This window comes from Ctenopharyngodon idella, chromosome 24 (assembly GCF_019924925.1).
Source record: "Ctenopharyngodon idella isolate HZGC_01 chromosome 24, HZGC01, whole genome shotgun sequence".
In the NCBI taxonomy this organism is placed as follows: domain Eukaryota; kingdom Metazoa; phylum Chordata; class Actinopteri; order Cypriniformes; family Xenocyprididae; genus Ctenopharyngodon; species Ctenopharyngodon idella.
In genome coordinates, this window is record NC_067243.1 from 17,781,092 (window position 1) to 17,802,719 (window position 21,628).

The following is a 21,628-nucleotide window of genomic DNA, read 5'->3' on the forward strand; positions in this document are numbered from 1 at the left end:
CCTCATGTCGTTCCACACCCGTAAGACCTTCGCTCATCTTCAGAACACAAATTAAGATATTTTTGATAAAATACGATGGCTTAGTGGGGTCTTCATTGGCAGCAAGAACACTCCCTTTTTCAATGCCCAGAAAGCTACTAAAAACATATTTAAAACAGTTCATGTGACTACAGTGGTCCAACCCTAATATTATGAATCAATGAGAATACTTTGTGCGCCAAAAATACCAAAATAGCGACTTTATTCAACAATATCTAGTGATGGGCGATTTCAAAACACTGCTTCATGAAGCTTCTAAGCTTTACAAATCTTTTATTTTGAATCAGTGGTTCAGAGCATGTATTAAACTGCCAAACTCACATGAACTATTGAAGCTTCAAAACACTTATGACGTAACAAAGCCTCATTTACTGAAATCATGTGATTTTGGCGCTCTGAACCACTGGCTGTTTCTCAATATGCCTTCTTAAGCGATCTTGCGTCCTTGTGTTCTTGCTCTATGTCATCATCAACCGCCGAAGTTCAATCCCAATACTCACGAACGCAAGAACAGAGGACGCATGAAAGTACCCGAATGTGTTCTTGATATCGAGGATGCATCGAATGCAGACTTGAGAGAATCGAACCGTTACGGAAGCCTGTAAGCTTTAAAGTTCTCGTTCTCACTTATGAGATTCCCGCTACAAGCTCGCAAATACGTGACGGCTTGTGAAAGTAAACATTTGTCCGTTTGTTTTGCTTCATTTTAATAAAGTGATAACCTGAAGAAAGCCTGCAGTATTTTTATTGACATATAAAAAAATAATCTTAACATTGACAAAGCATACAACACAAAGGCTACTCATTTTCATAAATACACGCGGTAAAATTAACAGATATAAAATTATATGAAAACAATGTCTATAATATTATGATAGAAGTCTTTTAATAGGTTATTACATTTGTTTGTGATGTTATATTGCATTTATTGTGCATTAGCAGCTACTTATAATATGCTGGGACGGTCAGTTGAGCAACAAGATCGCAGCACATCTCAATTCTCAGAAGGATGCGTTCTGTGTCCTCGCGTCCTTCCGAGTTTGTTCTTTCAAGGTCGCCTGGCAAGACTGGACTGCACGAGAACGCAAGTCCGTTCTCTGCGTTCTTGGAATTGAGAAACAGCCACCGACTCGAAACAAAAGATTCATAAAGCTTTGAAGCTTCATGAAGCAGTGTTTTGAAATCGCCCACCACTAGATATTGTTAAATAAAGCCGCTATTTTTGGCGCACAAAAAATATTCTCGTCGCTTTATAATATTAAGGTTGGACCACTATAGTCATATGAACTGTTTTAAATATGTTTTTAGTAGATTTCTGGACATTGAAAAAAGCGATTTGTTCTTGCAGGCGATGCAGGCCTCACTGAGCCATCGGATTTTATCAAAAATATCTTACGTTGTGTTCTGAAGATGAACGAAGGTCTTGCGGGTGTGGAACGACATGAGGGTGAGTAATAAATGACATAATTTTCATTTTTGGGTGAACTAACCCTTTAAGAAGTCGAAAACATTATAATTCAAACAAAACAAGACGGCAAATGCAGTAAATGGACTTCTGTGCAGGGAACTTGTTTCACACTATTGAAACAAATTATGTGTAGCGTCACAAATTATAGTTAGCTACTCCTCAACACTTGATAGGAACACTCACTGGACTGTATAACCTCCTGACCACATCCACAGTTGGCTGATATTCACAGATATGAATCAGCCAAACAGCAGTTGATCAAATACGACTGGCATCTCAAAAGGGCTTCATATCATGTTGAGTAAGAGGGCTTCAAAGGTCTTCACATACATTTATATTAAATTAGAGTGGAGGGAAGAAAACTGCCACTTCCTGTGCAGAACCAAGCATATATTCGCTGACGTATCACCTGTGGCCCCACTAAAGGCACTTGGGTGGAAGCAAAACAGGGTATATTTAACCCAATGCTCTTCCTTCCATCTTTCTGACAGGACGACAAAGCCCGTGATGGGCCGATAAGCACACAAACACGATCTTCTCGCATGAAATCCAACCGGAGGACCGAGGGACAGGCCCGATCCGACAGGCCAGACAATGCCACGATGGTTGGGTGTGGGCCGTGTGTGAAAGAATAAATGGAGAGGTGTGGGATGGTGCGATTAAGGCCAGGTTAATGACTGGTTAAGCTGAGCGGATAAATGGCGTGGATGGGAAACAGAGGAGAAAGGGAAGGGGAGACGAAATGCGCAGTAATTACACACAACTGCTAGCCTGGCTTCCTGCCACTGCCTCATTCACTGTCCAGGTGCAGGTGTGTGTGAGAGCGTGTGTGCGCGATAGAGAGCGTGTGAAGTGCGTTTGTGCAAGTTTTGAGTAAATACTTTGTTGTGGTAGCGCTAATGCGAGCGCGGATTCGAGCCGTGCGTGTTAGCGTGGGTGTGAATGTGCGAACGAGTGTGTTAACAGAGCGCTATCGGGAGGGCGTCTCGCCAGAAAGCCCCGGCGCTTGAATGGCAGCCTTCACAAAGGAGCAGAGGAGCTTAACCTTTCGTGACAAGAGCCCAGAAATGTTCAGTGCCAAAGGCCAGACCACAGCCAGGTTCTTCCCTCCCTCTCCGGCTTCAGCGGGAGCTGTGAAAAGGGCTTTACATGGAGCAGCGTTCCTTCTGCACAAAAGCACAAGGTGGAGGTTACGTTATAATTTGAGGGGGAGATGGGGTGTTCTCGCGCTGCACACCTCGGGGAGCCAAAACCAAGAGCTCAGATGGAGTGAAGGGTTTGGATGTGTAGGGTTTGAATGACATTTCTGTTCTTAATCTCATCAGTTTGCTTATACAGTGGCCCCAAAAATTATTTGAACACTTGAGTTAGGCCTAAAAATGTATGAATATATCAATAAATGCAAAATATCACACCATTTATCTGAAAGAAAGTTAGCACAAGCATACTTTATCCAAAACATTTCATAAAGACAAAGTTTCAATAGAAAAAACAACAGGTACAAAAACAAACATAAGGGATTATGTGCAATTTGTTAGTTTTTATTTAACCTGATTTAATTTATGTTTAGGACTATGTGCTTTTTAAATATGCATGTTTATTATTATATGTACTATTTAATTTTAGCTGTTGTGGTGATTAATTTTACTATTGGTAAAGTAAGGGATTATTTTTATTTTTTTCTGTAATTTAATTAGTTACTTCTGATGTAATTGAACTAAATACTGTGTATAGACTGTAGAACAATTATATATATATATATATAATACAATAGTGGATTTAACATCAAAATTTAAAGCCTAATGTTAAAATGCATGTTTTTATGTATCCTTCTCACCTTAAATACTTTGGTGAGTTAATAAGAATAATGGTAACACTTTAGTTTAGTGTCCAATTCTCACTTTTAACTAGTTGGTTATTAGCTTGAATATTAATGGGATATTGGCTGTTTATTAGTACTTAAAAAGCACATATTAATGCCTTATTCTGCATGACCATATTCTACATCCTTAATACTACCCAATAACAACTACTTTACTAAGTATTAATAAGCAGTAATTAGGAGTTTATTGAGGCAAAAGTCATAGTTAATAGTGAGAATTGGACCCTAAACTAAAGTGTGACCAGAATAATTTATATTATTTATTTGAAAGAATTAAAAGAGCCGTTTCATGTCATTTATTAACTCGTCGAGGTTGAATTAGGACTTAGAAAGTAATTAGTAATAAGTAATTAAATACTTTTTGGAGAGAGTAATTTGTACAGTAATCTAATTACACTATTGAAGATGTAATTAGTAACTAGCAATTAATGACTATTTTAGAGTAACTAATACATTAATTATGTCTTGTAATGAACATTATAATGCATTGTATGGTCTCATGAAAAATTATAAATTAACATTATAATAATTATGTTACGCCTATAGAAAGTATAATACATTAAAATACATGACAAACATCCAATTTTAGATGTAACATGGAATCTTCAAATATTATAATGCATTATAATATACATTATGAATACCTTTATAATGCATTTATATATATATATATATATATATATATATACATACATATATATACACACACACACACATAGCACAAGCATAATTTGAACTAAAATATTTTTGTATTTTTAAAAATAAATAATAAAAAAAAGTTGCAAATGATAAAACAGGTAAACTTCAAAATCAAGACAAAATGTATTTAGACACTTAGTCACTCTTACATATCTATGAATGTTATTGCATTACATTAAATATCAAATAAAATGTAGTTTTTTAAAAAGAAATATAGTACAACCACACTTTTGAAGTAAAATATGTACGTTTTTTTTTCATGTTGCAAATGATAAAACAAAAAGTGAACTGTTCAAAATCAGGACAAAACATATTTAGACACTTGCATCACTTAAATATCTATGAATGTTATTGCATTAGATAAAATATCAATTAAATTTTTTTAAAAGAAAGATACCACAAGCACACTTTTGAAGTAAAATATTAAAAAAAAAAAAAAATTGTTTGAAATGGTAAAACAATACATAAACTGTTCAAAACGAAGTCAGAAAGTATTTGGCCACTTTCTGGTTGTCAAATGTTAGTGGATCATGTTGATAGTTTGATTCTCTACACCTGTGGTTACTCTTTCAGGACACCTGTGTGAACCTGAGGGGATCTGACTTTATACATCCACTAAAATCACTTTATAAATAAACGTAGGCCCACATGGAATCTGCATTCACAGAATTCTGCAAAAAATCTGTTAATGACGGGTGATCCAATTCTGTGGAAATCCAAACATTCCCAGCCCTTGTGTGTTTGCATATTAAATATTTTGGCTAATTTAATAATGCTTTCATCTGCCAATAAAAGTGTAGTGCTCTCAGCTTTGCTGAACACTTTACAATGTTTACATTTCATTGCACAGGTTCCCCTCTAACATCAGAACAGAAAAAGTGGGGGAAAATGTCTGCAAATTACTAAAATTACTAAAAAGAGGTTAAAAAAAAAAATACTGTAGTTTTATCATCAAATTAAACGCCATTTATACATTTTTAAGGTGTCCACATACTTTTTAGGGCCACTGTATATCATGATCTACTATAGTTTGAGGTCAGTAAATGTTTTTAGAAAGAAATTAATACTTTTATTCAGCAAGGATGTATTAAATTGATCAAAAGTGACAGTAAAGGCTTGTATGTTGTTACAAAAGATTTATATTTCAAACAAATGGTGTTTTTTAATTTTCTAATCATCTAAAAATCCTGAAAAATGTTTCACAGTTTCCTCAAAAATATCAAGCAGCACAACTGTTTTCAACATTAATAATAATAAATGTTCAAATCAGCATATTAGAATGATTTCTGAAGGATCATGTGACGCTGAAGACTGGAGTAATGATGCTGAAAATTCAGCTTTGCTATCACTAACTGGAATGAAAAGTTGTTCATGTTTTTATTCAGAAAGCCCTTCTGTAATACTGTCATCTCGGTTCAGGAGGTCATGTGATTACTCAGTCTTTCCCTTAACCCGTGTTAGTTTCTTTCTGCTTGCTCACGGTCTGCGCTCTGAACAGTCTTGGTTCCTGGTGATTCATTAGCATCTTTTTCTGCTTGTGACGGCCCATTGTCAACACTGTGGCAGATCGTGAGACTGATTTTAAGCCAATGGGGTTGCTAATTAGTCTTGCTCAGCCAGCTCTGAAAGACGCTCCAATCCCGCTTTCATTTGGCCATGAGTCGCAAATGATAAAAAAAATATGTAATTGTGTTAAGTAATGATGAAATAATACGCATTAAGCCTTTTTTAAATATTAAAAAAACAAAGCAAGATGGAAATGCTTGGCAAAGCTGAATAGAGAATCTGTTTCCCTAAGTAAATAATACACAGCATGCACAAAAATATTCACACAGGGCACGCCGGCATCATGCGCACAGTTACCAAAATGACACTTACTGGGACGTCCACATATTTGGCTGCTGCTTTTACCTTAAAAAAAAAAACAAAAGTACCTGCTTAATATCTTCGGCTTAATAGGTGCGAAATGAGATCCGAAATGAGAAAATACTCACCGTGAAAGACAGGATGGAGGAAAAGAATGTTCCCTCGTCATATCGTGAGAGCTTGGACAACACCCCATCCAAAACAGCTGCAAACTGTGAAAGGAAGTCAATGTTTGCGTGACAGGCACCAACACCTTTAGCATGAGTAACAATTACCAATTTAGGACAAAGTAACATTCATTGACAAGGTACAACAGGGTGAAAAACAGAAAACGCCATATAACATTTCCTTAAAATCGCTCATTCATTGGAAAGCGATGTGTTGAGTCACAGTGAAGGCCAACTGAAAAGAATGGGCAAAAGCCAAATCTCACTGTTATGAAATGTGACGGCTCAGACAATGCCTGATGGGAGTACCTTTGAGACCAAGGAGGAGATCATTTCCTTAAAGGCCTCATCGATCAGGACATCGATTTTCGAGTGGTACTGCTGCTGTAGGACAGAAGAAGGGGACGGGGAGGAGAAACATCAACAAATATGACGCTAAACGGATCCTAAAAGAACAACACACTCACAAAGACATATTTCGGGAGAGAGAAAAATCCTCCTTGTGCAATAGGGCTGAGTTAAGCAGCTATTAGGCCCATTATGCCAATGAATGGCATTCCTGCTCTCGTTTAGGGCAAAGGAATTTGAAGGATACTTTTTGTGTGGGCCACAATTAGGGCAGCCTTGTGTTTTTCTAAAGAACCCGTCCAGCTGCGGCGACCAAAGGCTCACACTACATTCAATTAATCCGCCATTTCATGTCTGATAAGTCTTATTCACCTATTTTGTGGAAAAAAAGAGAGGAGGAAGGAGAAAGCGAGGGCTCAGGGGGTGTGAGAGAGAGAGAGCGCATCCATTTGGCCACTGAATAGATGCCTTTGCTGCATGCGCGGCAAGCAGGAGTTCATCTCCGCCAACAATGGCCATTCACGGCGAATCTAAAGGACACCCAAATTAAAAATTTCAATCAACAATGCGTGCAGATCGGTGACAAATTGAGGGTGCTAAGAGGTCACTGTCAGCAGCCCTAATTTTCTTTTCACCCTTTTTTTTTCCTGCACGCAAAATGGCAGCTTTTTCATAAATGGCATTATAGGAGAATCTTGAGGACTTTTTACCTCAATTAACACTTCCATGTTTGCTTTTTATACGGCTAAACGGCGAGGGCTCTTTTTTGCATTATCGCCGATTAAATAGGGAGGTCTTTGCCGTGTGTGTGAAAACCAAAAGAACAATAATTTCTTTTGAAAACATTTATCTGGTAGCCATCCACTTCAGAGTCACTTCAGCGAGATGGCGGCTTATAAAGCATAACCTTGTATTTCGAAATAAAGCGGCAGGCAAACTCGGGTAAAATAATCTTTTCTTTGTTTTTAAATAAAGTCTTTCACAAACACGCCGACACGCACCGTTGGCCATTAAATTCAATTCCGTGTGAAGGAAAATCAGTTGAGAAATACCTTTTAACCCAATACTAAGAAGTAAGTGGAAATAAAAGTGGCAGTTTCTCGACTATCTCGCCGCACAAGGCCACATACTTTAGGTGGAAATTCATATTTTTTCGTAAAGTTAGCACCTGTTTTATTTATTTATTTGTTAGGACTGGAAAAGAAAAGTATCGACTACGATGACAATTCAGAAGACAGAGAGGGCGGGATCTCAACTACACAAACAAAAATAGTTCACTTCTATTTAAGCTTTCATACATCTGAATGTGCACTAATATGAAGAAGAAAAAGAAATACAGCAGTGATCAAATTTGAGGGTGCCTTTTTTTAAATCAAAATCATTTGAATGAGCAACTGATTTGGTTAAATGAAAACAACACTAGTGTGTTAACAAGAGATTCCACTAATGTGTGATATTTTGAAAATGTCTCAGTGTTTTTTTTTTTTGTCTGTATAACTGAAGTCAATGTTATTTAGTTCTCAGTGTTCTTCAAAAATATCTTCTTTTGTGTTCCAGAGAAGAAAGAAAGTCATACAGGTTTGGAATGACATGAAGGTGAGTAAATGATCACAGTATTTTTATTTTTTTGGGTGAAAGATCCCATTAAAATGTTAACTGTGCACACATTGTATTGTTTCTCTGCTCACAAATGCATAAGACGGTTAGAGTGGACACTTACCCACTGTTGATCAACCTTGGGTTCATGCAATAATGTGCAGGACATGCGGGGATGAGTAAAAAAAAAAAAAGACAATGAACAGAAGGATAAAACATACTTGAATGAAATCTAATCTCAGAGCTGGTTAACAGACAGCCATCAGAAAAATAAAACTCATTTTAAGTGATTAGGTCAAATTAAACTAGGTAATAAACAACCACAACACAAAATCTAACAAACTTGCTTATTTCAGAAGGAAGAATATGAAATGAGATTTACAGTCATTTATTAAAGAAAAACAAACAAGCAAACTGCCACTTTAATGTCTGAATCACTAATTCTGGAAGCGAAACTAAAGTCTAAACCTACAAAAATGTAAAGTTTATTTTATAGCACATTTTTAATATGAATCAATTCAGTTTCGTTGTTTGTACAGAACACAACTAACACAATACAAACCACATTCACAAACTGAATATGCAGTTTGAAATCAGATTAAAATCAACCTGCAATGTGTCTCAGTGTGAATGCCCAAATCAGATTTCGATTAGTTTTCATTCAGTACATGGTGCATGTAACGTTATATAAAATGTGAAATATCATTTATAATTGTGTCTCATTTTTACTCATTCTTTCCTCATAGTGAACTGTGACATTCAATTTGGATTTAAAAACCAATTTGGATTCATCTCAAGTGTGAACACAGCCTAAGTGACTCGAAACTCTACTCTGAAAAATATCCAATTTGTAGCTTTCAGAGACAATTTGAAGATCTTTCGTTCTCCAGTCAGAGGTTCACAGAACAATGTTTTGATAGAGGTGCATGTTTACTGGAGTCAATTCACTTTATGTTATTTATAGTAGCTACACTTATAGAAGTTTCTGCACATTAAGCTGGGATAAAGTTTATTTGTTTTCTGAAGAAATTACATTTTTAATGAACAGCTATGTAAAATGTTCACAAAGAGAAAAGGAAATTAAATATCTAGTCGAAAGGTCTGTGGAAGTTTGGTTGTGATTTGTTCAAGCATAAGGACTTTGTGGTCGAGACTTCTCTCTAGGCAGAAGAAGAGGAGGTAATAATATCGCCCACAGAAAGTACAAAACACTTCACACCAACCAATAACACCTGTGCAAGTTCAACTCAAAATTAAGTTTGAGGTATAAAAAGAGAAACTGATGGAACTTTGCCAGTTTGACAGCTATTCAAATTGCTGATTAGTGTAAATGTAATTTAATGTTCTTAATCTTGTTTTCACCTCTTTGCTGTCAGTTGAACAGAGACCAGATGTCTTTACGAGACTTATGGTGTTCATAAAACATCTACAGTACTAAGACAAAAACATAGATGTGTCTGCGCAAAGTGCCCTGGCAGGATAGTGACGTACCTCCTGACCTTGGTCGAGAACACAGAGCTTGGAGCACTGCTTCTTGGCGTCCATGAGAACATTGAACATTGTGCACACAGACAAGGGAACGCGGAAATCGGTGGACTTGCTTGACTTCTGCATTTTAGAGTCAAAGGCAGCTTTGGTCCTAGATATCAGAGATGACAGAGAAATCAGTGACATGAAGCTTCTGGCTGTACAAGGACAGCCATTTATTATTTCTTAAATGAATAAATGAATGAATGAGGCATTTGTATAGCCCTTTACAATCATAACAGTCATACAATATACAGTATCTCACAGAAGTAAGTACACCCCTCACATTTTTGTAAATATTTTATTATATCTTTTCATGTGACAACACTGAAGAAATGATACTTTGCTACAATGTAAAGTAGTGAGTGTACAGCTTGTATAACAGTGTAAATTTGCTGTCCCCTCAAAATAACTCAACACAGCCATTAATGTCTAAACCGCTGGCCACAAAAGTGAGTACACCCCTAAGTGAAAATGTCCAAATTGGTCCCAATTAGCCATTTTCTCTCCCCGGTGTCATGTGACTCGTTAGTGTTACAAGGTCTCAGGTGTGAATGGGGAGCAGGTGTGTTAAATTTGGTGTTATCGCTCTCACTCTCTCATACTGGTCACTGGAAGTTCAACATGGCACCTCATGGCAAAGAACTCTCTGAGGATCTGAAAATAAAAGAATTGTTGCTCTACATAAAGATGGCGTAGGCTATAAGAAGATTGCCAAGACCCTGAAACTGAACTGCAGCACGGTGGCCAAGACCATACAGCGGTTTAACAGGACAGGTTGAGTATATGAGTGCAGGACAGTATGAGTGCTGCCAGCATTCCTGCAGAGGTTGAAGAGGTGGGGGGTCAGTCTGTCAGTGCTCAGACCATACGCCGCACACTGCATCAAATTGGTCTGCATGGCTGTCGTCCCAGAAGGAAGCTTCTTCTAAAGATGATGCACAAGAAAGCCCGCAAACAGTTTGCTGAAGACAAGCAGACTAAAGACATGGATTACAGGAACCATGTCCTGTGGTCTGATGAGACCAAGATAAACTTATTTGGTTCAGATGGTGTCAAGCGTGTGTGGCGGCAACCAGGTGAGGAGTACGAAGACAAGTGTGTCTTGCCTACAGTCAAGCATGGTGGTGGGAGTGTCATGGTCTGGGGCTGCATGAGTGCTGCCGGCACTGGGGAGATACAGTTCATTGAGGGAACCATGAATGCCAACATGTACTGTGACATACTGAAGCAGAACATGATCCCCTCCCTTCGGAGACTGGGCCGCAGGGCAGTATTCCAACATTATAACGACCCCCAAACACACCTCCAAGACGACCACTGCCTTGCTAAAGAAGCTGAGGGTACCTAAACCCTATTGAGCATCTGTGGGGCATCCTCAAACGGAAGGTGAGGAGCACAAGGTCTCTAACATCCACCAGCTCCATGATGTCGTCATGGAGGAGTGAAGAGGACTCCAGTGGCAACCTGTGAAGCTCTGCTGAACTCCATGCCCAAGAGGGTTAAGGCATTGCTGGAAAATAATGGTGGCCACACAAAATATTGACACTTTGGGCCCAATTTAGACATTTTCACTACTTTACATTGTAGCAAAGTGTCATTTCTTCAGTGTTGTCACATGAAAAGATATAATAAAATATTCACAAAAATTTGAGGGGTATACTCACCTCTGTGAGATACTGTACATATACAATCATACAATCATTAAATTGCTGACCTTTTGACACAGGCCTCCATCATATCACTAGCCATCAGTTTGAGCCTCTGCTCCAGATGTTTGGCAAACTCCGGCTCTGGCCAGTGCAGGTCCATCACGAACATCTGAAGAGCATCCAGCTTCCAGAATAGATCTTCTGATGTGGCTGAGCCGTTACTGAGGAAGACAGAAACTGTTAGTACATGGTTGATCTTTAAATTAGACATTTCGACTTTACATCATTTTTTCACAGCAAATACATTACAAATCTAAAAAGGAGGAATGAAACATGTAAAACTAAAGCATGAATACCAAGGTCAAAGTACACAAAAGACACTTTATAATAATAAAATTAATTTGTTAACAGAAATTATGTCATGCAAAACAGATCAGGCCTTGATATCCATTTAACTATATGACAATATATGGTAATATCACAGTTTTGTGGCATTTCTAACTATTTGAATGCCCACGAACTAATGATTTACTGCATTATTTAACAATGTTTGTAAACTAAAGTTATTATAAAGAGTTACCTAAAAGATTACACAATGGCAGACAGAAAAAAAAAAGTATATAGCTGGCCTGGAACATTAATCTTCAGGTGTTTTCACATTTGCTTTATTTCAGGGGTATAAGAAATTAGATTTATTTGAATGTTCATTATTTAGAAGTTATATAAAAAAAAATACAATATAAAACTATATAAATATTAAAAGTGATAAAATTAATTGATTTATAAGATATTATTTTATTATCATAATAACATTTCAAATAATATGTAATATTATTATTATATAATAATTAATATACCAATATAACAAATATTCTTCATGGATAATAATAAAAAAATTATTATAAGAGCATTACATATTATAATATATTCTTTATAATATATTAATATTTATTTCATGTTATCATCATACTATATTCTTCTAATAATAATATAAAGAATATTTGACCGTAATTATATATATATATATATATATATATATACACATACACACACACACACACACACATATATATATATATATATATATAAACACAATGAATATTAATAATATTATAATAATTAATATATTTGTTATAATATATTCTTCTAATAATAACAATACAAAGAATATTTAATACAGTATATTAATTATACTATAATTAATATAATATTTTATATAATATCTAATATGGGTAGTCACAATTAAAATGGACCAAAATGACACCTCAGTCCATTTTAATGGCCAAAGACAGTATGAACGCAAAGAAAAGTCAGTTCGTTTTCACTCACTTCATGTTTTGGCCTCATTGGTGAAATGATCTCACATCTCATTTTAATGTAACCCCTACAATGAATCCTATTTCTGATTTGCAAATGTCTGCTAAATGAATTAGTCAATGAATAGTTAGGTTGTCCCCAAATTGCAAAAAGCACAGTCAAACGACTAATCGTGAGAGAGACTCTGCAAAAGTCAAGTTGTCTTGCACCCAGCTGACTGAAATGCTGCAGACAGGACTGTGGGTCTAAGAGTGGCTGTTCCACAAACTGCAGGGAATCGAAATCAAGAGCAACTTCTGATGTTGTGTGTGACTCCGCTGGGTTCGCAGGGGCTCAAGAGATCTCCGCCAAGCGAGACAGATGGAGCGACATTGCCGTGTCAACCGCAGTCGACTCGGGAACATGCAGTCTGGGCTCACGTAAGCAGCGTTCAAGTGCGTGACGCGACGAAAAAAGGCCACTCGTTTGCTGTTGCCGCTTGCTGTTAAAAGACTGTTACCTTCACAAGTGGCGGTCCGGGAAAATAAATCGTTTGGCAAAGTCCGCTGTGCAATTAAAAGGGGCGAGCACAAGCTCCCACTCGATTAATTAGCGGCGGTACGGTCCGTAAGGGCCCCCTCGGGGGTCCGCGCCTCCGCCTCGAGCACGCGTGAGCAGAGGAAAGAGGCAGGGTGAACAAATGGACGAGTTTCTCGCCTGTTGAAGAGACTCCCTGAGGGAGAACACAAAGTTCTCGCTGAATCTAACAACCAGCTAACCACAGAGTCCCCTCTGACAGACACCCACAGGACTACACCCACTACAGACACTGTTTCAGGCCTGAAAGCTGGTGTGCTTTTGCAGTTCACACTCTTTAGGCTAATTGAGATGGATGGAATTTAACTTTCCGACGTTATTTAGGCTCTCGTAGCTGTCAGAAGTGCTTTTGTAGAGAGACGATGTTTACATCTTGTTTTGAGAGCGGCCAATTGTTCTGGGATAAATCTGGATTTGGTGTATGAGGTCACTATACTATAGTGTTACCCAGATAACCCCCGACGGCAGAGAGAAAATAGTGTTGCCGTTCATCATCACATGATCACAGCAGGTTTAAATGCTCTCGCGCTCCGCAGACTGAACCGATGATAACTGGGCACTTCACTATAAGAAGAAAAATGAACGTTTATGCAGACTCGGGCGTCCATGTGAATCATCTTTTAAACAGGTTTCTGTGAATTTGTTTATACTGAAAACAGGATATAGGCACAACACACACCAAACACAAGCATGTGATATCTCTGGTACTCACAAAATATCTGGCAAATTAATTCCTTGTCCGCTGTAAATCAAATGCATAACTGTGTTAAATTTAGCCGACGAATCACATGATAACAAAGCCACACATCACCTAAAACAGCTATCAAGCCATTTTGGCACAAAACGCACGAAAATGAATAACACCACACCAATGTTTTCAAGCAATCACATCACAAACAGGATCATCACACTCTGATGGCAACAGGGATGGGAATCGGAAGCAATTTAATCATTTGGTTCCGATTCGTATTCCATTTAATGATTCTGGTTCCTTAATGATTCCATTATTGATTCTTTTGTACTTCTGAAGAAGCCCAACCTCATATAATCGATCTTAACTATATATTAAACAAAATCAATACTATTTTTCATAACAAATTAGTCCTTTTTCATTGAATTACCATTTTTAAGGACTTAATACAATAAAAAAGTAGTAATTTCAGTAGTAATTAAGCAGAAAAAGTAGTAATTCTATCATGTGACTGAAGTCAACAACTGAAGTGATTCAATAGTTGAGATTCAAGCAGGTTAGTAGATGGGTTCAAACAAATAACTGCTTAACCAAACATGAATTTATAGCAGATTCAGTAAAAAGAACTGACTCATAAGAAAGTTTACATAACAAATGATTTTTTTTCATTAAAGTAAAATTTTTCTTTTCCATAGAATTACCATTTTAAGGACTTGAAGTCCCTTTAAGACAAGTCATTTCACTCGGCGGCCATCTTTGAAACGCCTCTCAGGCATGCTAGTGCAGCTCCTATTTCTTTGAATGGGGAAACATCAAATTCTCCAAAGCTGTTTGCAAACCTTTCGATTAAATTTCATATTTGAAATCACCAATGAAATCTGACAACAACTGTCTCATAAATTGTGTTTCTAAACACTCGGATCATGTCAAAAAACTGTATTTTTCAGGCTGGATCAAGCTAATGCGCATGTGCAGTCCTAAGTGTGCGTCTCTATAGGAAGTGTGCGTCTGACTGTTTCTATAGGAACCGGAGCTTCTAACGGCCACTGCAGTGACGTGATGACTTTACCAATCTCTTATTTAGAGGGCGGGACTTATTCCGCCATATTGCGCGTAGCACTTTCTCCCATTCAAAACAATACGAGTGACGCGTCTTGTGTTATTCTATAGTCTTTGACTTAATACAATAAAAAAGTAGTCATTTCAGTACTAATTAAGTTAAAAAAAAAAAATAGTAGTCATTCAATCATGTGGTTCAATAAATATGATTCAATAAATCAAGATTCAAGTGAGTCAGCAGACTGATTCAAACAAATAACTTGGTTTAGACTAAACACGAGTTTTTAGCCAATTCATTAAAAAGAACAATCACAAATTGCACGTCGTGTTAGTTTTTGTATTATTGTTGTTGTGCGAAATAGCTTGTAACTCAGCAAAAACGATTTCATTTGATGTGATACGGTTCCTGAACAACGGTGCCGAAGAATGAGAAGAACAAGTTTTTATTTTTTTTTTAATAAAAACAGCTTTTTGATTCCCAACCCAAGCTGACAAATCTGCAAAAACTATCATAACACTCACACAGTCATGCAATCGAGGACACACTTTATGGGTACTTAAAAATACTAATTCATTATGCTGAAATGTATTCATTTTTGTTATAACACACAAATGCTTATTATAACAATAACTGAGCTTCATCAAACCAACAGCTAGGCTGCATTTAAAATGTAGATGCCACAATAAATATATTTCAGTGTTTTTAAAAGCTGAAGACTCCATCTAACTAGTCATGTGACCTCTTTGCAAGCTATAATCAGCATATGTCAAGAACAGTAAGCAGTGATGACGCCCAGCTGGCCCATACACACGTGCTGTCACACAGCGGCCCCATCCAGGAAGGGGCTGAGAAGCTGGGCATCTGAGGGAGGTTAAGAGGCAGGTTGGGAACCCTGGGCAGTGGGACGCTTGGCAGATTGTTGGTGATGGTCCTGCCAGAGATCAGAGAGTAAAAGAGCAGAAAGCACTGAGAGGAAGTGAACAATAAGACAGTTCATCAGATGAAGAGCAGAATAAACAGCGGTTGACTGATTATTCTGAGGCATCCGAATGGAGGGAAGCAGCTTATTGACAGGGAAGAAATGCACCTTAGTTGGAGAAGACGGCATATTTCATTTGATGTAAATGAAAACGTGGCTGTGATTAATGGACAATCTGTTCAATACCGTATTGTCTTAAGAGTCGTGTTCAGTTTGGAGTCTAAGAGACCCAAGACACATATATATATATATATATATATATATATATAAATACACACACATGTACATCATGGGGGACACTGGGATTCCAAACACAGAAACAGTGAAGTCATTCTCAACAGAACATGGGAGTTAAGGCCCTACGTCTTGTGTTAATTTTCACAACCAGTGTTTTCTGAAGCTCTGCATCCACTGGAAATTGTTTTGTCCACTGAATGATCACGACCCATGTATACGACAACGTACAGAGTTGACTTCATGTCTACAGCCTTGTTTTCATTCACATCAAATTAAATATGGTGAGAATAAACAGGAAACTGAAGTAAATCAGAAAAGTACAAAAGCATTAATGGAAAAGGAGGAGGCCAATCTTGGAGGCTCCATTCTTTTCCCTCTCTCCAATCATCTATTCATTCTCTGAAACATGAACCAAGTTAATTGCTTTACTAGAAATAGCCTGACATGGTTTAAACATGGCACTGTAATCTCAAAAAAGAGAATCAATCGATGGGGAAAAAAAAAGAAAAACATATAGCAAAATCATGTTTGACTCTAATAGCGTGGTGTTAAACAGGGTCTTACTTCACAGATTGCCACGTCTCCTGTTCAAAGCCGCGGTGAATGGACTGAGCTATAGATGACTCCATCAGGTCAATGTAGCGCACCACCAGAGGGATGTACAGGTCCTGGAGGTGCTTATGGAACGTTCCATTGTACAGGTGAGCTGGAGAACATGAAGGAAGAATGAAGGCTTAACAATGTATCGGATGATGTGCAACCAATATTACAGGGCAAAATATTGTTACACCCCTTAATGCTGTACTGCAGTGGAAATATATCTAGAACACCACTTCGAGAAATCATTGGCAACATTTCATTGACAAAAATCATTTAAATAATATAACATATATACGATTTCAAAACACTGCTTCATGAAGCTTCGAAGCTTTAGGAATCTTTTGTTTCGAATCAGTGGTTCGGAGAGTGTATCAAACTGCCAAAGTCACGCCCCCCAAGTGGTGAACCACTGAAATTTCGTAACACTAATGACGTAACGAAGCCTCGTTTACTGAAATCACATGACTTTGGCAGTTTGAACCACTGATTCAAAACAAAAGATTTGTAAAGTTTCGAAGCTTCATGAAGCAGTGTTTTGAAATCGCCCATCACTAGATATTGTTGAATAAAGTCGTTATTTTGCCACACAAAAAGTATTCTCGTCGCTTCGTAACATTAAGGTTGAACCACTGTGGTCACATGAACTGTTTTAAATATGTCTTTAGTAGCTTTCTTGGCATCTGAAAGTGTTAATCATCTTGCTGGCAATGGAGGCCATGGAGGTCAAAAATATCGACATGGAATGACATGAGAGTGAGCAATTAATGACAAAATTTTCATTTTTGGGTGAAATAACCCTTTAATGTTAATGTTATTGCATTGGACTAAAGCTTACTGACTTTGGTCTCACAGGGTATAACTACTTCCCAAGATTTTTTGGATAATTTTTTGCAATTTTCTCCCAACTTGATAGACTTGCGTTGTTCCAATATTTGGTGATAATATAGCATAACGAGAGTTTTACAAGCAATTTTTAAAAGGCCGTTCATTTTTGACCGGGAACATCAAAAGTGTTACAGGGTTTTCAACACAGCAGCTAAATTAATAAAACAAATTGGAGAATTTACTTGTATAATAAATTTAATGGTTTCAAAATCTCATGCAAACATGGTGTTGTTGAGCTACTCATTTGCACATAAACTACTAATAAGGTTTTTAAAATGAGCAGATTTTTTATAGTTATGTTCTGTTATGTAGTTTTATTGTAGAGGAGAGTGGGGTAAGATGTGTCGCGCTCAATCTAGCAAACCCTGGGAAGGGTTATGTTTGTCACATGACAATAGGGAAAGAACCCAATATATATTCTAAATTCAAATGGTCACCCTTCTTTTTTGAGCACAGATCTGATCTTAAACGGCTGTAACTCATGAACGCTTTTGGAATACAGATTAAAGGTTTGTCTCTTTTTAAAGAAGACACTCAGCAGAAGTGGAGAAGTGAACTAAATTTTTATTTTATACAAAATTTATATTTAACAAAATAATTTGGACTCTAAAATATCTAACCAAGTAGTGTTCCAAAATTCGAAATGGAACCCGCTAAATTGTTTTAAAGATCTGTTTCAATTTTGAGCGTTTAAGCTTTTAAATGATACCTAATTCATGATGATTACTATTCTATAGTGCTGAATGGAAAATACCACAAATATCATTTTTTCACCGAGTACATAACATATGTAAAATGTGGCACAGCTTACCCCAATAAGTGTAAATGCACTCAACGTAATTAAACCACTTAGAAGGAATTGTGGATCTAAGAGAGAGAGAGAGGCAGAGAGAGGCATGTCTCCTCAGGCATCATTAAGTGTAATTCCCATCTCTCTGTTCCTCATCATTAACACTAGCCTTTTTATTCTCATGGGTGTGTGAGCTCATTTCCCAACCATTTAACAATGATGAAACTCATTTGAACATGTAGTGTCAATGTCACCAGTTTTTGTTTTTTTTTTGTCATGTGCACACACTAAAAACTGTAAAAAGCATTCACAACTGAAAATAATCCCTGTGCAAAATCTGCAAAATTAGAGATTTCATTCACAATAGAGGGTATTGACATCACTTTCCCGCCGGAACACGCCCCCTCAGCTGGACTGAGTGGCAAAAGGTCCAGCTGCATGGCTGGATTTAATAGGGGAAACTGCGACAACATGATTTAAACAAACGATTAAACTGAAGGTTGGACTCGATAGTGTTCCTGTTACAACTTCCCAAAGATCCAGTAATTCATGGATATTGACATGCAGCCAGAAATCATGTTTCCTGACAATTATATGTGCCTGATTTCGACCCTAAATTTTTGAAAGGTAATGTATTTAAATATTGTGCAACAAAATGAGTTTGACAAAAATTATGCCAAATGTGTTCTCATGTGAAAGATGGTTCTTTGAAAGTTCTTTACAAGTAACAGTTCTAAGAACCCTTTATATGCTGGAATGGTTCTTTATATTAGACTTTAGGGTTCTTTTTCCCCGCCTTTTTGTTTTTCAAAACTGTAACTGTCAAAGCCACATCATTACTGGTTTTCTTGTGCTCAGCCATTCAATTACACAGACTGTCAACACACTCTCAACAGGTAAATGATTTCCTTCTTAAAACGTCTATAAATTTTAACTTTCAAATTGTTTCTGGTTTCCTACCAATCATGTCTTTTTCTTTTTTTTTTTTTAGTTTAACAGAACATGTAGGCTAGTGTGACCAGCTCAGTTAAGGATACTTCTCTCCTCTTCTCCACTAAGTAAGTAACAGAGTTATTGACTTCATGATCCATATTGTTAGATTTTTATAATTATTACTTGGGTTTATGCATAAACATACCCAGTAACAAAACAAACAAACAAAAAACATTAATGCTATCCCATGACTTCATATCACTTTTAACATTGTAAAGGGCTCACACACTGTCACTTTTTACTACTTATGGCCTTCATAAGCATAATTATTTGGAAGAGACACTGTAACTCTAAACTCAATAGTGTATTTCAGATGCTGTCACATCCCACAACCTCATCATCTGCAGAGAGAAACCGGCACTCAATTACACCAAAATAATGGACTTAAAGACATCGAGGATTGTGAAGATCACTAGATTTCACTGGAACTTGGTCTTCATTAGGCCTACATCTATTTTGTGTTTTACTTCCTTATGTATTTATTCATGTTCAATGTCAATTGTCATATAAATTCAGCTAATAACTGTTGTAAGAGCTCCGTCATTTTTGATACAATTTCAAGTCAATAGAAAAATAAAAGTACGTAATTTACCTTTTTTTTTTTTTTTTCTTTTAAATGTAAAACCCTGTTAGAGGCTACAAGACATTATATATCACTTCATAAATGGTCATATTATCATATTATGATTTTGACTTTTTAGTCATGTTTGAGTGCTAGTGCTATTGATCTTCAAGGATTAGTTCACTTTAAAATGAAAATGACACCATGATTTACTCACTCTCAATCCATCCTAGATGTATATGACTTTCTTCTTTCTGATGAACACAATCGGAGTTATATTAATAAATATCCTGACACTTCCAAGCTTTATAATTGCAGTGAACGGGAACCACCTATTTGAAGTTCAAGAAAGTGCATCCATCCATCATAAACATACTCCACACGGCTCCGGGGGGTTAATAAAGGCCTTCTGAAGGCAAGCGATGCATTTGTGTAAGAAAAATATCCATATTTAACAAGTAAAATAACTACCTTCTGGCCAAACGGATTCTACTTGTGTGTAAAGCGTAATTTGCGTGACGTACTACTGGTATTATGCTACGTCATGACATACAACGATATGTCCTACGTCATAAGTCGTGTAAGTTACGCTTTAGATGAAAGTAGAATCCGTATGACTGTTTGGAAGCATCAGGGTGATTATTAATGTAACTCTGATTTTATTCGTCTGAAAGAAGATAGTCATATACACCTAGGATGGCTTGAGGGTGAGTAAACCATGGGATAATTTTCATTTTAAAGTGAACTAATCCTTTCATATTGAAAAAATGAAAAAGAGCAGCGTGAACATTCTGCCAGATTTCTCATTTGGAGTTCTACGAAAGAAAGGGTGAGTAAATGTTGACTATTTTAATTTCTGGGTGAATTATTCCATTAACACTACCAATTTAAACAGGCAAATTTAAAATATTTCCAGCAGGCTTACCTCATTAGAATTCTACCTTTGAGATTAAAAGAGATTAATTTCTGTGAGATTAATTTAGTGAGAACAGAGCAGAGGAAAGCAATATGAGGGGATCATCTTCAAGAAAGTTCATATATGAAGGAGCGTGGGAGTTCCCTATATCTTTCTGCCAACTGTCTGTGTTATTAGAGGCTGCCATTTCCATTGTCATGCTCCCTAGATAGCCAACCATATCTATTCCAAATAAACTGCTGTTTGAACGAGACAGTAAAGCAAGTCTCTTTATTACCGTCGCAAATGTCACAGTCACGCAAAACAATCTTCAAACTTTAACTGGCTGTAGTTGTTGTTTTATCAATAGACCAAAAGCTCCTCGCACAATTAACTTCATGTTGTGAAGTATTCAAAACCATTTTCTGAGATCATTTCTTGTTGGTTACGAGAGATACAGTATGCTCAGGATATGACGGACAGGATTCAGGTATTTGACCTGCCGAATTTCAAACCGGTGGAGATAATTTACCCTCCAGTGCCACTAACCGATCACACTGTATATCTAATTAGCATGTTGACAATAACAGAGCACAGCATGTTAACCTGCTCTCCTAACAAGTACTGTTCTCCAAAGCAACACTGGTGTTAATTAGCGCGCTTAGCAGTGAGAACATGCAATAAGAACTTTGAACAAGTGGGAGCGGAAGGGGAGAGAAACAATGTAAGAGCGAGGAGAACGATAAGTTTATGAAACTTATTGCTTATAGCTGAATTGAACTCATTTCATAACTGATTA

The 21,628-nt window shown here is 37.0% G+C and overlaps 1 protein-coding gene across 10 annotated transcripts in view; it reads right to left on the reverse strand.

Moving 5' to 3' along the window:
* The window catches only part of cadps2 (Ca++-dependent secretion activator 2), a 160,604-nt gene that overhangs the window by 6,857 nt on the left and 132,119 nt on the right, over positions 1–21,628 (reverse strand). For 2 of the 10 annotated variants that reach the window (XM_051884046.1, XM_051884047.1), the window contains exons 19-27: positions 16,669–16,810; positions 15,700–15,819; positions 13,850–13,879; positions 11,310–11,465; positions 9,557–9,704; positions 8,190–8,204; positions 6,431–6,505; positions 6,083–6,166; positions 5,967–5,999 (exon numbers count right to left, since the gene is read on the reverse strand). In XM_051884046.1, the coding sequence (XP_051740006.1) occupies positions 5,967–5,999; positions 6,083–6,166; positions 6,431–6,505; positions 8,190–8,204; positions 9,557–9,704; positions 11,310–11,465; positions 13,850–13,879; positions 15,700–15,819; positions 16,669–16,810 (803 nt within the window). The remainder of the gene's footprint in view (positions 1–5,966; positions 6,000–6,082; positions 6,167–6,430; positions 6,506–8,189; positions 8,205–9,556; positions 9,705–11,309; positions 11,466–13,849; positions 13,880–15,699; positions 15,820–16,668; positions 16,811–21,628) is intronic. The other 8 variants (XM_051884048.1, XM_051884050.1, XM_051884049.1 and 5 more) reach the window with 8 other exon arrangements.